General features: G+C 36.8%; 1 protein-coding gene across 1 annotated transcript in view; it reads left to right on the forward strand.

The window, feature by feature from the left end:
• The window catches only part of nrxn1b (neurexin 1b), a 164,581-nt gene that overhangs the window by 129,054 nt on the left and 19,901 nt on the right, over positions 1–15,626 (forward strand). The window contains 1 exon segment of the mRNA XM_051126038.1: positions 8,621–8,792. Coding sequence (XP_050981995.1) covers positions 8,621–8,792 — 172 coding nt within the window.

Raw genomic sequence — 15,626 nt, forward strand, 5'->3', positions numbered from 1 at the left:
CTTGCAGTGTGTCTGGCACTTAAAGCATTTTAATACAGAAGTACAGAACCACCATGTTTTTGTTTGTACAGACAACACAGTGGAGGTAGCATATATAAATCATCAGGGCTCAATACAGTTAGCGAGATGGCTCCTAATGTGGGCTGCTGTTTGTGTAAGCGGATTGCATCACCACCTAAAGTTGCTTAATTTGCAGTTTCCACCATCATATAGCACTAAACATTGTAATGGCTTAATGCTAATAAGGTTCACTACTTAGCATGTCTTGTAATTGAAATGCTGACTTTTTTTTTTCTCTTGATCGAGTATATCGCTGTCAGTGGACTAGGAATAAAGGTCATTGCACATTGAGTCTGAAATTTTCATTATGTTTTTCATTTTTTCATAGTCGTCATTTTAAAAATTCTTCACGCACAGAAACCTTGCACACTGAGTCCGATGCATATTAATTCATCAAAACATTCGCAAAACAATAGACAATGGAATCTTCAAGCAGTGAGGATGATTTTGTTGTCCACTCTCTCTTAAAACAGAAAAAGAAAGGACATATTGGGTCCATCCAATTGTAAGATATAGAGAGCAAGGAGGGAATACTGTGGGATTATCCCGGGCAATTTAAAGTTTACATTAGGATGTTACTAAACATTGATGCTTTGCTAGTGTTACTGGAGCCACATATTATAAAGAAGACTAATTTCTGTGAACTCGGTGTTCAAGGACCTTTACAGTGCTTTGTGCTGCGAGACGAATTGGATAAACTTGTCAGATGCAATTCTGGTTTTGATGTTTGCTTGTACGGTGGCTCTGATCTGTCAAAACACCTCTCAAAATGCTTGTTACAGATGCGAAAAACGCAGAAAATTGAACCCGATCTGAATTTTTTTATGATGGATGAAAATTTCGGAGGCAGTGTGTAAACATGTTTGCCATAACGCAAGGTCGCATTTATTTTTTTCAAATTTCGGACTCGGTGTGCAATGACCTTAAGAATATAAAAATGCCGGAGATGCTATTGCTTTAAACTAGTGTGTCTGTGTGCATGTGCGTGTGCAGCTCCGCTTCAGATGGTACAATTTTCAGTCAGGTCCTATAGTGTAAACTTCAGTGAGCCTATATTTACTGTGGGTATCTGATATGCTTATGCAACTCTGAATGGTGCAGAAAATAGTCACTCCCACAGTAGCATGTTTAGGTAACCATTGTGTGTCTTATCAACAGCTCATCTCTGCTACGCAGGGTCAGTTCTGTGCTGATAATGCACTGTGATTTTATACTGTCCCCATAGCATCAGTTTTTGACACAGTGTCAAATGAACCAATATTAAAAGGGAACATCTCCGGTGTAACCTTGATTTCTTGAGATGAGGGAAAGTGACATTGCACAGGCTGGCTGTGTTACTATGCTTGAACAAGAGCAAGCTTTGCTCTTTTTGTACAGTTGAAGGACTGTAAGTAAATGCAGTTTGTGTTCTTGTGGTCTGCCTTGTGATTTTTCAGATAAATCGTTATTGAAAAAGATGCAGAACTGTTAAATTCCCATCTCTATTGTTTTGAAAATTCCCATCTCTATTGAATGAAAGGGTGTTTGTCCCAGTAGAGGACAGGTATGGATTTGCATACCCATGTGGCTCTTCTAGAGGTGAGTGAGATGTCAGGTGTGATGTTATTCTGGAGCAGATCAGTCAGCTGTGAGGATATCGTCCTTTAGGGCATTTGTGAGTCGGTGTGTTTCAGTGGAAGGAGTGGAATAAGAATGGGAGGAAAAATGGTGCTGAAAGACGAAAACAGACCTGAGCAAACAGAGTGGGGATTTCAGATGAAGACCAATAGAAGATTTCTGATTGTTCAGGAAATGGGATAGTGATAGAAATCATAATTGTATCTATCTCAGCTCAGTGGTTTGTAGGTGTTATGCTATGAGAAGACGGTGTAAAGTGCAGATTGACCCACAAGCTAAAGATGAGTCTTGGCACTTCAATTCAGAATGGTGTATGCTGTACTGACAAGTATTTGCAGTACTGAACAAAGCTAAACATCATTTTACGAAGCAAACAAAATGCCCTCATTCGTTCAAATGGAAACTCCACAGTTTGCTTAATTCAAGTCAGTCTACACAATTTGTGCTAATGAAAAACAAAAACTTGGTCACAGATTTCAGTGCAGGAGCGTATTTGTTACATTCAGTATATACATGAAATCAATGTTTCTAAAAGGCTGTATGCTTTCTTGAATGACAGTGAATACCCAAACTCATCCCTCCAGGGGCACTGAAGAGCTTGTTTTCCAGTCTAGGTTATGACAGGGTGAATGCCTTTTGCTTTCTGCCTTGTAAATGCATAAAAAAGTTCTGTTAGCAGTAGCTGAAATTTCCAGTTTGAGGCTCTATTGCATCTTGATGCTCAGAGTTTTGTGCTCATCTGTGATTGATAATTCGTCCGAAAGCTCTTTCATGGGCTCTTTGCTCCGTGTTAGGTTTCGTGTCTGTCAGCCATCATTGTTTTTCCAGAGCATGTTGTGCGTATGTTTATTCTTGCCACGGCTCCGCTGGGAAGTCTGTCGCACGCAATTCCCATCACGCCAATTAAAACACCTGCCCATTGACATGAACTTACACAGATCACATTACATAGCCAGATGAAGCCTGCTGCTGCGCATGACACAGACACGCACGCAGACCCAAACTCCCAACGCAGCGCCGCGACTCTGGCACGCGATTCCGCCCGCTTCAACTCCCTCGTGACAGTCCGTTTACTCTGGCCTCACAATACACAGTGATTATGTCATCATACAGGCAGTATTTATCAAGCATGTGAATGTGATGCAGTTTTGAGGAGAGCGTGTGCTTTTAACTGTGTTAGAGCATCTCCTTCCTCTCATCACTGTCACTGTTGTTTCCATAGTAACAGTGCAGGTCTGTTCTCAAAATTGCTTTTAGATGTTGGTTTACACCTGTATGGTTTAAAATGCTCTCAATTCTCAAGAATAAATCTGTATCATTAGATATTATTCTAATAGTCTCACTGGATCAAAATAATACTCTTGAACCGTGCACTCATATGCGTGTTTAAAACAATACACTACAGGCACTCTGTGCTCTTATGCTTATTGGCCGAAATATCTGTTTTTAGAAAAGCATCAGTTTATCAGTGATTTAAATAAACACACTTTCAGTCAAGAGAAAAGCTGCTTAATGTTTTCTCCATACTAGCCAAATTTGCCCTCAGGTAAATTCCACTCTGAAGTGTTTACATGTAATTTTTAATATTTCAAACATCTGGCCATGATATGTTAAATTAAAAGCATAAATGATTTCATGCTTTAAGACATTAGCCATTTTATGTGTCTTTTGCACAAGTTGGCACAACATCGGACTGATCTTTTAAGCAAGAGAAAGCAGATTGCATATCATTCACAAAGTCAGTTTCTGAGGTAAAGATACAATAAATGTAATAAAAATGCAACGCGGCTTCTGGAAACATTGCATCGCATAAGTAAGCTGAAGTATGTTACTTGAAATTTAGCCACTGTTGCATTTTATTTCTTTGGATCATTTTGTTTTATGTTCTTCTTAAAAATAATGCTCTCAAAATGCACTTCAGAGCAAGAATCAAGTCATGAGGTCAAAGGCACAGAATTGTGTCGAGATTTGAGGAAGGCTACAAAAATAAAAAATACAAATAAAAACTCGTCCTAGAGCTTGTCGCCTGGCCAAACTGAGCAAGCAGATGAAAAAGAAAGGTGACCATGAACGTGATGGTCAGAGAGTATCAGAAGTATTGATGCTTTTAAATGAAATGATCTCAGTTGCAGTTTTAAGTACATATTCAGGATAGTGCAGAACTACCCATTTTCATAACAGGCCAGTCGGTGGATTGTCTGAAGGACTAGAAGCATAGCACTTCAGCAGGGTCACTTAATTATATTGCTCAAATAGACTGAATATCTAGAGTGTTACTTTTAAAGAAAGAAATTAAATACAGAATGTCACTAAACTGCTTATGCGCATCGTGGAAGCAGAGCAACGTGATTCAGTGCAAGTAAAGATGCTTCAGGTCAATCCTCGCTCCTCATTTAAATGTGCATAACTGTTCTGATTTTCAGTACACAAAAACTAGTCCCAGAATTCACTCCCAGCAGAGGATTTTACATTGAATAGTGATTAATTGTTGAATGCAGTAAATGTGATTTGGACATTGATAATATTGTTATTGCTGTCATTCATTCTGTATATCAATTTGAGTAGAAATGGACCTACTCAATATATACATATACCGGTCGAAAGTTTGGAATGTTTAAGATTTATTGTAAAATATTTATTGTAAAATGGTATTACAGTTAAAAAGAAATATATATATATATTTTTGTTCATATTTGTACATATTTTCAAACAAAATTACAATTACACATTCACATGATCCTTCAGAAATCATTCCAATATGCTGATTTAGTGTTCAGGTATTATCAGTTATTATTGGTGCTCAGTTAAAGGGATAGTTCACCCAAAAAATGAATGTTTCCCTCAGGCCATCTAAGATATAGGTGATTTTTTTTTCTTTCTTCAGTAGAACAGTAAAGAATATTTTTTGCTGAAACTGTAGTCTTTGGTGATTCATAAAATGCACGTCAGCAGCTGCCCGACTTTGACTATAAAAGAAAGCGTATCAAGGAACACAAAATTAATACCCATGGCAATATATTGAAGTCTAATGAAGCTAAACGATCGGTCTGCGCAAGAAACTCAACATTATTACCTGTAAAACAGAGCCTCAGACAAACAAGGAAATACAAAACCGGTTCTTCAGACTGGTTCAGTTCACTACTTTATGTAATCATGCCATGATGTAATGTATATGCAATTATTTTATTAAAGCTGATGTGTTTTACATAAAGTATATAAAGTAAATGAACTAGTCTTCTTCAGCTCATATTTTTCTTAAACAATGAGGAACCATTCAAACTTTCATTTCTCCCCTTCATTCAAATGCTCATGTCAGCGGCTCATCGGACTTCAGTTTGAGTCAAACTATTTCCTCAGTTCAGTGACCGTTGGAGGATCTGAAGTGCTGAGTGATTCATTCATCATAGCAAAAACACTGCTATTTTGGCTCATTTTGAGTCAGAGTGACTGTCAGGCATTTTAAAGTGAGTTTTGATTAAGTGACTTGTAGATCTGTGCTGCTCGAGCTGCAAACTGTTTCAGATGCTTCAGTCCGCTTTGGTAAATTGTTCAACTAGTTCACCAAAAAGAAATCAGGTAGCCACTGACTTGCATCCGTTTTTTTAATATTTTTGTGGAATCCATGCCACATTTTTCTTTGACAGATATAAAGGGTAATCCTTTGTGACATTAAACATGTCTTCACTGTCACTTTTGATCAATTTAATGCATCCTTACTGATAGAATAAAAGTATTAATTTCATATTAGTAGTATTCTTAGAGTATTCTTAGTAGACTTACCCTGAATTTTTGAATGGTACTTTGTCACAATTTCCACAAAATTATTGGGCAGCACAGTTGTTTTCAACATTGCTAATAATCAGAAATGTTTCTTGAGCAGCAAATCAGCATATTAGAATGATTTCTGAAAGATCATGTGACACTGAAGACAGCTTTAATCACAGCTATAATTTACATTTTGAATATATTCACTCAGAAACTTGTTTTCAAATGAAATATTTTTTACAATATTACTGTTTTTAATGCATTTCTGATCAGATAAATGCAGCCTTGGTGAGCATAAAATACTTGAACATCACAACATTACAAAAAATTGTTCCAAACTTTTGACCGGTAGTGCACAAGCAAGCATACAATATTTGGTCATACAATAATGTATGACCAAATGTGTTGGCAGTTTAAAATCTATATTTCACCTATTCATTTTTGCATTGCATCTACACTGCCTCCAAAAGTTTGGAAACACCCCTGGCAAAGTGTGGTTTTGGACGATATCAGCATAAATCCTTAGCATTTTTTTTTTGGTGTAAATACAAGTAACTTGACATTATCATTGAAGAGCAGCAATAATAATTTTCATTTTGATTACATAATAATGGCAATCTATACATGTCGAAGTCAGACATGCCCCTTTGCCAGCTGTGATATTAAACTTGGCCCAGGTTTTTTTTTAAAGATTTTTGGGTCAGCACACCTTAATAGCTTCAACAATTTATTGCCAATTAAGTTTAGAATATAATGAATTTAGGCGCAGATTATGCAGAGCTGTAAAAGCTGCTAATGCTGGATATTTTGATGAATCGAAAATGTATGTTTATTCTATGTATAAACTGTTTATGTAATAAAATATGTTTTCGTAGTTTGTGTTGTCCTTTATCAGTGCAAAATTCTCACAAATTAAAAAGGATATTGTCCAAAACCCCACTTTTCTAAGGCGTTTCCAAACTTTTGGAGGGCAGTGTATGCATTACATGTATTCCAAACAAAGTTTCAGAAGAGAGACCTTCAACAAATATTCTTTCTCATCCACTGACCAGTTCTTTCAACTGCTGCCATGATTGAGATGTATAAATAAACATGTGAATAAACATACGCAGCATGGCACTGCACAGGTGGGTGGCTGCAGGATCTGAGCCTCTGCCCCTTCGCCCTCCAGCAGGCAGAGTACTGGATATGAGCGGAGTGTAATCCTGTAATCAAATCACTCCACCACTCCAGATCCACTCCATTTCTTGCACTCACCAGTCATCTAATGAGTTTGCGTCACTCCATCTCGCTAATATTCTTTAACATTAACATTCCAGTCTTTGATGCATCTTATTTTGCTTACTTATTGTCTGTTGGAATGAATCGAATATATTAACACTATCTAAATATATGCTTTTCACAGTTAAATAATCATCAGTGACACTGGTGTGCTCACAAGCAAAAAAAAAAAAAAAAAATAAATAAATAAAATATATTGGAGTTTATTCTCATTGTGGCCTGCATCTTAGAATGAGCTCTTTAAGACTTGTTAACACTTGTCTCAGGCGAGGGCGATTTTTGTGGTATGGAACATACTGCTAGAACATAAACAATATAATCCCATTTATCAACATCATCTTTTGCAATACAGATATTTACTAAGTTTTAAAAAATACTTAAATGAGCTAATCAAACACTGCTTGAGAGCTGTCTGTTGATGCTGGTTAAACATCATCTCATAAGTCATCTGATATAAGATTTACAAATTTAAATTACAGGACAAATATGCATCAAATTCTGGAATCTATAAATGGTGTGATATTCCTGTCATAACAGTTATCTAGAATAAAGACTGTGGAAGAATATGCAGTCTCCTTACATATATTTGTAACAGGGAAATAACAAAATTGTCATCCAGTTTTGTTTTGACATCCTGAAGTAGGAAGAACATTTAGAGGACTAGTATGCATGTGTTTGTGTTTACAGTGACTGTCATAATGTATTGTAATGTATTGTAATAATGACTTCAAGCATGGTCCTGTCCAGAATGTCTGTGCACAAGGTTTTCATAAATCCAGTTAAGAACGTACTCAGATTCAAAAGTTTTCATGTCTAATATTTGTCCATTTAACAGTTTAAGATCTGCACCCTTTCAAATTTGTTTGAAATGTCATTCATATCAAGCACAGTCAGTTCGACTGAGGTGTTTACATGAAGGCTTTTCAGTTTGACTGAGCTATTAATCTGATTATCAAGAGATTATGAGGTTGCATGTAAACATAATGACTGTGAAGTTGCAGGCAGCAGCGTCTCTCGCTGTCAGCCTGGTGTAGGATGTAGTTTGAAGTACAGTCGCTAAGCAACACAAAAGGTGGGAGTGGGATACAAGCTGGACCCGAAGCAGAAACTGATGCAACTTCTAGTGATCCATCCCGGGTGGGAGCTTGGAAAACAGACTAAATGTTAGTGCAGTGGTGTTTATTTTGCGTAGCGCAGAGCAGAACATTTCCACTATGGTTATTCTAATGTGAAAAAGCTTTTCTTGTTTTTATGGATTATGATATTCTAGCTGTTCATATCTTATTAATAGGCAGGAGTTAGCAAGCTTAATGAGCGTGATGTATAATAATATGACAGATGACTCCAATAATAACCCTTCAGCTGACATCAGCGTTCATTAGATCTATATAGCTAGTGTCACAGTCTCTTAGCCCGCTGAAAGCTGGTGATGTGTCACATCCATGATTACAGTTTTGTAGGATGATGTTTTAGGAGGGGATTCTCCACCCATCATTCAGAAATAATATCATCATAACAGTTTCAAAATAATATAAAGGAATGTTTCTGGTTCACATAACCAAGAAGAAATATTCTTAATGCATTAGAATGGCTTGACATTTTGATCTTTAAAAAAAAAAAACACTCATAAATACCATTTTTCATAACTTAATGGAAATGTCAGCAAAATGTTTTTGTTAGTTACATGCTAAGCCTAGAGTAGGGCTTACGCACAACTTTTTTTTTTTTTTTTTTTTTTTTTTTTTTTTTTTTACATCCAGCTGGCTTAAGAGAAGCCATAGGGAGGAATGGTCCAAAATTCATCCTCCATGCTGCACAAGTGCAATCATTAGTTATATGCAAGATAGCAGAGACCTCAACCTCAGGTTTCTACTTGATTCTCTTTGTTTTTCTCCAGATAAATGGCTACATTGCAGCTATATTTAACGTGGGCACAGATGACATCAATATCGAGGAGAAAGCAAAGTTTGTAAATGATGGAAAGTACCATATCGTGAAGTTCACAAGGAGTGGCGGCAACGCCACACTGCAGGTGGACGATCTACCTGTTATTGAGCGCTACCCAACAGGTAAGAACATCACTTAACTCCTCAACAACACCTGCCTGAGCTGTGAAAGGTTACTGGATGATTGTTTAGTGGACATGAATTTGTTTGTGAATATTTCACGTTTGTGTTAGCATGAAATTTTGCCTCTTCTACTATGAACAAAAATCTAAATTATGCTTAGTTCACCTGTTAGTTAACTGGGTGAAACACTTACAGTTTTCTCATGTAATTAACTTGTTCATAAATTAATGGAAAGATGGACGAACCTCGGATATTATTTCATTCTAAATTATATAGTTTTTGTTTGTTCGTTTTTAATGGTATTGCATCAGCAGAGATTTTTTTTGTCACATCACAAGTGTAATGTTTGTATAGCAAGACATTTTTAATCAAGTTTTATCTCTCAGTTTCAACAAGTCCACCAAAGTTTGCCTTACACAGCTAAATAGGTACAGTAAAAGATCTATACGTATGAGTGTCTGCTGATTGTTGCTGATTGCAGGCGAGAAGAAAATATTGATGAAAGTCTGGGCTTCCAGACATGAAGAGGTAATTAAAATCCTCTGTGATACATGCCGTCTCCGTCTGTAGAGGAAGTGCTGTCCAAGATCTGTCAAGGATTTAATTATTTTGATCCTGTCCTGCTCTGTATGAACACAGTGCACTAGTAAACGGCCCTGTCCTTGGCAATTTATCTGTTCACTGAAAATAAAGATGCAGAATGGGTTGAAATTTTTTCAGTTTTCTGGAACAGTTGATCTAGTTGGCCCTGAGTCTCTACAGACTGTGGTACAAAACAGAAAGCCACTCCAAATGCTCTATTTTGAACTGATTTACTTTCAAGGCTTAATTTGCATTAGAGTGTATTTGCAGTGAGAGCAAAAAGCATTAAAAGTAAATTAACTTATACTATTTGCAAATAAAAAAAAAAGCTATAATTAGTTAGATGCAGTTTTTACTAAAGTAAATAGTTAAGTAAATAGTGTTAAATGCTATATATACTTAGTGCAAATACTAGCACTTTAGTGTTATGTAATACATTACAAAGCAGTATGTAATAAAAACAAATTGTTAGTGTTATATATACCTTTTTTGACTCAATGTCTAAAGCCTGCCTTACTTTGACAGCTTTCTCAAAGTTTCATTATGGGCCTATTAAATACCCGTTACCCATTTTTATTTTTTTCCAAAATAAATGCATGTCCAAGCTTATATGCAGTGTGAACAGGGAGACAAATAGGATTGTAAAAAGGGCAGATTCAAACTTGGGTTGGCGAGTTGCATTAAAAAAGAAAATCCACTGTTCTTACTCACTGCAGCTGGTACCAGATGGATTTCTTAGTTTGTGTAAATAGCCTCTGCCAACAAGATGGGCTAGTTCCATTTATTCTCACAGAAAATTGTACAAAAGCTGTCACCAGGCCAGTACCCTTTCAATAGGTTCTAAATGTACCATTTAGGTATAAATATGTACACGTCAGTTATTAATATGTACCATTAAGGTATTGTGATGCACCCTTTAGGAGTAAACATTAATATACTTTTTAAAAGAGTACTGACCCAGTGACAACTTTTTGTTGCACTTTCCCCCCTGAAAGTGTTCAGTGTAAAATAGACATTGTTACTTTGTCATTTCTCTCAAGCTTGGGTTGTTTCATTTGCAAAAAAAATGGGGTTTTTAGACTTGGACATCAACCTGTTGATTCATTTTTCATGAAAATAACTTAAGTATGTTGTTGGTATTATTTGCAACATTTCTAAGTAAGCCTCTTGGACACACATTGGTATTTATAGAAAAGTAGCCAAGCTTTTATCTCAGTCTTTTCTTTCAGGTATGGATGAGAAAATGAGACACAGTGTTATAGCTGATGCTATCAGTAGCCCCTCGTTGCAGAACAAAAGATCCAGGGGGGCGTGGTTGAATCCACATAGGGGGTGGAGATGAGTAAGTTTTAGTATATGTAAGGGATCCATCCTCGCCCCCTGGATCTTGTTTTCTGCAGCGAAGACCATCTTGATGAAATGGGAACACCCCCCACGTGTGACAGTTGTCTGAACCCGATATAGAATCATGGCAATTCATAAGCTAATGATGCTAACATCCAGTGGTGTATAAAGTCATACCTTAGTAAAAGTACAGATATCTTACCAGAAAATGACTTTGGTAGAAGTTGAAGTGACCATTTAGAATATTACTTGAGTAAAAGTCTTAAAGTATGTGATATGTATTGTAAATATGGGATGTATTGTGTATATATATATACAATACATCCCATATTTACAATACATATCACATACTTTTACTTGTAAAAGTACAAGTAAATGCAAAATGGAAAAGAAGCATATATATATATATATATATATATATATATATATATATATATGTGTGTGTGTGTGTGTGTGTGTGTGTGTGTGTGTATGTTCATACACAAAGATTGAGTAGCAAGATTGTGTTCAGTTTTTCCTCTTTCTTCTATTTTGTATTTGTGGGTAAGAATAAGAAACACTTCATCCGGTACTTAGTGCCTTTTATTACAACATAAGAAAACATTTCTGGAATCTGCATCTAAAGTAGCATTTAGATGTATTTACACAGTTTAATGGATCTCAGAGGGGACATGGATGCATTTAATCTGCAGTTACATATTTGTTTTGTTTTGTTTTATTTTTAACATAAAACGCTGAATACTGATATTTGAAATAATTTAAAACATGAAAAAAAAAAAGTCAAAATATGAAATTAAAATCAGTGTTAATGAGTGAGTCATTGAGATTTAACCGATTCATTAAAACGGCTGATTTATTCAGGAACAAATCATTTGACTGTGTGTTAATAAGTGAATCACTGAATCATTTTTATCAACTGATTCGTTCAAAAAGCTGATTCATTGGGGGGTCACGTGACGCAAATGATGGAGTAGCTGTGTTGCTGGCGAGCTCCGGCAAAGCCTTCATACTTTTCCCTCATCAGATTCGATATTGCTCCCTATTGCTAAAAAACAAATGTAGATGAAATAAGGTATGTCAACGAAACAACCTGACCTAAGTTACAATCTTCGTAAAAGAGATTCTTCAAAGTTAAACACGAGCTTGCGCCCAAAAATGGCGGATGCACTAATGGCTCCCAGCGATATCGACGCACTTGTAAAGAGAATTACAACGGAAGTTTTGGCAGGCGTCGATAAAGCTCTTGAGAATAAAATCGACCCGGTGCTGGAGAAACTATCCGCAACTGTAGCACACATCGACCCGCATTACCGAATATCTGCGGTGGAGGATACAGTCTCAAGAGACAACGCAGATTTGAGCGAGATGAAAGCTAAACTCGACGCGGCCCTGGAGAAGATAGACGACCTGGAAAACAGGAGCAGGCGGTGTAATATTCGAATAATTGGCCTGCCCGAAGGCGAGGAGGGGACCAACCCGGTCTCGTTCCTCAAAACTTGGCTACCCAATCTGCTAAACATTGAGTTCAAGAATCACCAGGTAAAGATAGAGCGCGCACACGCTCTTACACGTCGTCCCGCACCGGGAGAGAGACCGCGGGCGCTGATTCTAAAACTTCACAACTTCCAAGACAAAGCACGTATTCTGCAAGCTGCGCGAGCTGCGGGCCAGCTGGTTTACAAATGGCATAATATCTCCATCTTTGAAGATTTCTCCGTTGCCGTGGTGAGAAAAAGACAAGCATTCGGAAATGTTAAGAAACGACTTCGCGAACGAGGAATTACCTTTGCTATGATCTACCCGGCGATTCTCCGAGTACAGCACGATGGCGTGAAACTTTTCAAGCAGCCTGAAGAGGTAGAGGCTTTCCTGGACAGCTTGTCTAAATTAACCTCTACCACCTCACCCGGCCCAAACCATCCCAGGGAGACTGAATGACAATATGGCTTAGTCGTTTATGTCTATAGGGACATATTTTCATTGGTTTTTGGCACACGAGAGAGCACATCTAGACTTTACTTATGGGACAATAATGTTTTATTTGTGACACTTTCTCGTTTAGAGTCTGATTGAGTTGATGAATAGAGAGAGAGAGAAAAAAAAAAAAAAAATAACTGTGATATTGCTTATAATGGTTATGAGTATAAGCTTATAGGAGAAGGCTGTTGCCGCAGCAGACGGTCGATGTAGAAAACCATACCAAAACTTTCTGATTTTGCTATTTCCTTTTTAACAACTATACAACTATTGTTTGTTCTTTGCAAGTTCCGGTCATCTTATGTTTCCAACGAGACGGAGTGGTTTTCACTGTTGCTCTCAAATGTGAAACCGACCTGCGTCAGACCTCCGTTTTATACACATAAAAATGTCTGTAAGGTGTTAAGTGTAAATAGTTCTGCACTTATGTTCGATATGCAGGATTATATGGATGTTTTGATTTTGTAAAAACCCTGTCTATATCAAAACCTACAATAAAAAAAAAAAAAAAAAAGAAAAAAAAAGCTGATTCATTCAGTAAGTAAACACTGTCTATTGCTCAGAGATGCAAAACAGTGCTGTGATCTTTGTTTGGAACAATTTTAGTTACCAAAATTGAGGAAAAAATTAAGTAATATTATGTCTAAAATGTAAGTCACTTATTGCTTTACTGAACTTGTATAAAATGATTATTAAATGTGTTCTGCTGATATCTGCAGAAAAACGGTACTCTTTGTGTGATACAGATTAAGTTAACTATATTAAATTATATAAATATAAAAAATACAAAAGCATTTTTGCCATCTACAATTTAGAATGCCTGGAATTTTGAGTTTTAATAGACAAATAAATCAACATGTGTGCACTCTGTGTGATTTGGTGATAGATGTCACCAACATCTGTCAGATCGCACATTATTACAACAACACTTACCATATTATCGCAGAAGATATACTGTATACCGCACACCCCAGAATCGACTTGAGTGGAAAATGAATCATCCGTGGTTGTGCGCGCACTTGTTTGCACATGAGCAAAGGTGTTTTATAAATCTAACTTGCAAGCGCCAGACCACTGATTTGTCAAACCTGCTTTCCTGCAATCTGTGTTCTTCTGACTATTTTGTAGTAAGTAACGAATATGCTTTGGGGAAATGTATTGGAGTAAAAGTATACATTTTAATTAGGAAATGTAGTGGAGTCATTTTAGAAAGTAGGCTAAAATATAAAAACCTAAAGAAAAGTACAGATACTCCCAAAAAACTACTTAAGTACTGTAATGAAGTAATAGTTACACCACTGCTAACATCACCTTCTAAGGCAACTATGCAACATCTTGTTCTCTACTCAGGGAACCAAAGTTATATGCGTAAGCAAAATGTTCCCTTTTCATTCATCTCTGCATCAGTAGCTGCATACGCCATACTATAAAGCATTAGTGTCGTTAGGGGTTCTGGGCCACTTGCACAGATTTTTATTGTGGGTCCCCTTGGAATCACATTCATTGGGACCCTCTAAGGCCCTGTGCACTGTCCCCCTTTCTCTCTGTTGCAAAGTGTTCCTGATATGAAGTGACTGGCAGTTTGTTAGCCTGTGAAAACAAACAGATGATCCGATTCGTGCCACTGACTTGTGCAGTCGACGTAAATCCTCAGCGAGGAGGCTGACAGAGCCTATACAATCTTTCCCTCTCCTGTGACTCAAAGGGCAGAGGAGAAAACGGCAAAATGACAACTTGGGAGTAAAATAAAGTGGAAACATGCTTGTGTAGATATCCTGTAGGTAGCCTTGGTCGCAATAAGACCTAAACCGGGACAGGAGCAAAACAAAAGTGTTTATAGAAAGCGTTTACAGATAAATCCTGCAAATCTTCAAGCCTTTTGAGAGATGTCAGAGATGTCAAAACCTTTTTAAGATTCCTCCTATGAGGCCGACTCTGACGGCTCAAACAGGAAACCTGTTAAACCTTCTAAAACTATAGATCCAAGAATAGAAAGGCCTAAGCTAGGGGTATCCAAACCTCTTCCTAGATGGGCAGATGTCCTGCAGAGTTTAGCTAATTTTGGTTTAATAGATATTTTACATTATAGAAAACACTATGTTATGATTCAAGGGAAAAAAATCTGATTCGTTTATTTAAGAAAGAGGTGTGCCTCAGGGCTCAGAATTGGGTCTGCTTTTTTATTCCATTTTTGTTAATGATCTTCCTTTAATTTTTTTCACACTGTTCTGTTCATCCTTATGCAGATGATAGTGTCATTTATACTTAAGACTTATAAGCCTTGTTTGCCTCAAATTCAGACTAATTAAAAACTAACTATTACTATGACTAACTATTGCTCAATGAAGCTAAATCTCATACAATGGTCCTAAATCATATGTTTAAATCAAAATCTATTAAAAATATTGTGTAATAATGGCATGTGTTTGCTTAGAGTGGATCAAATTAAATACTTGGGTTTATGGGTGGATCCCAAAATTGCAATTAAACCTCACATTGATTATATAAATTAATGTAATGTAAAAATTAATTTTATAAAATAAAATTTGGAATTGCTGTATTACGACATTTGTATAAAAATCGTTTTAAATATAATGTTCAAAAAAAAAAAAAAAAAAAAAAAAATGCAGTGCTGGAGGGTGTACAGGAACATGTTTGGGAACCACTGCCATATGGGATTCAACATGAAGAGCATAACATGGGGCACATGCTTGTTGCAAACGCAGCATCATGAATGTTTAAGTGAGGGCACGAATCCTGTGCTTCTGTAGTTGCTTGGCAGATGTCTCAGAGGGAAGTGTTATTGTCATCAACCAATGAATTGAAGTGATTCTATATGGGCTTCAGACGATTGTCACACCTGGGGGAGGTTTTCATAGCGTCATCTCAGTGTCAAGTGAACCTATGAAAGGAAATTGCTGTTCTTGGTGG

The sequence above is a fragment of the Labeo rohita genome, chromosome 13 (genome assembly GCF_022985175.1).
Source record: "Labeo rohita strain BAU-BD-2019 chromosome 13, IGBB_LRoh.1.0, whole genome shotgun sequence".
NCBI classification, from domain to species: domain Eukaryota; kingdom Metazoa; phylum Chordata; class Actinopteri; order Cypriniformes; family Cyprinidae; genus Labeo; species Labeo rohita.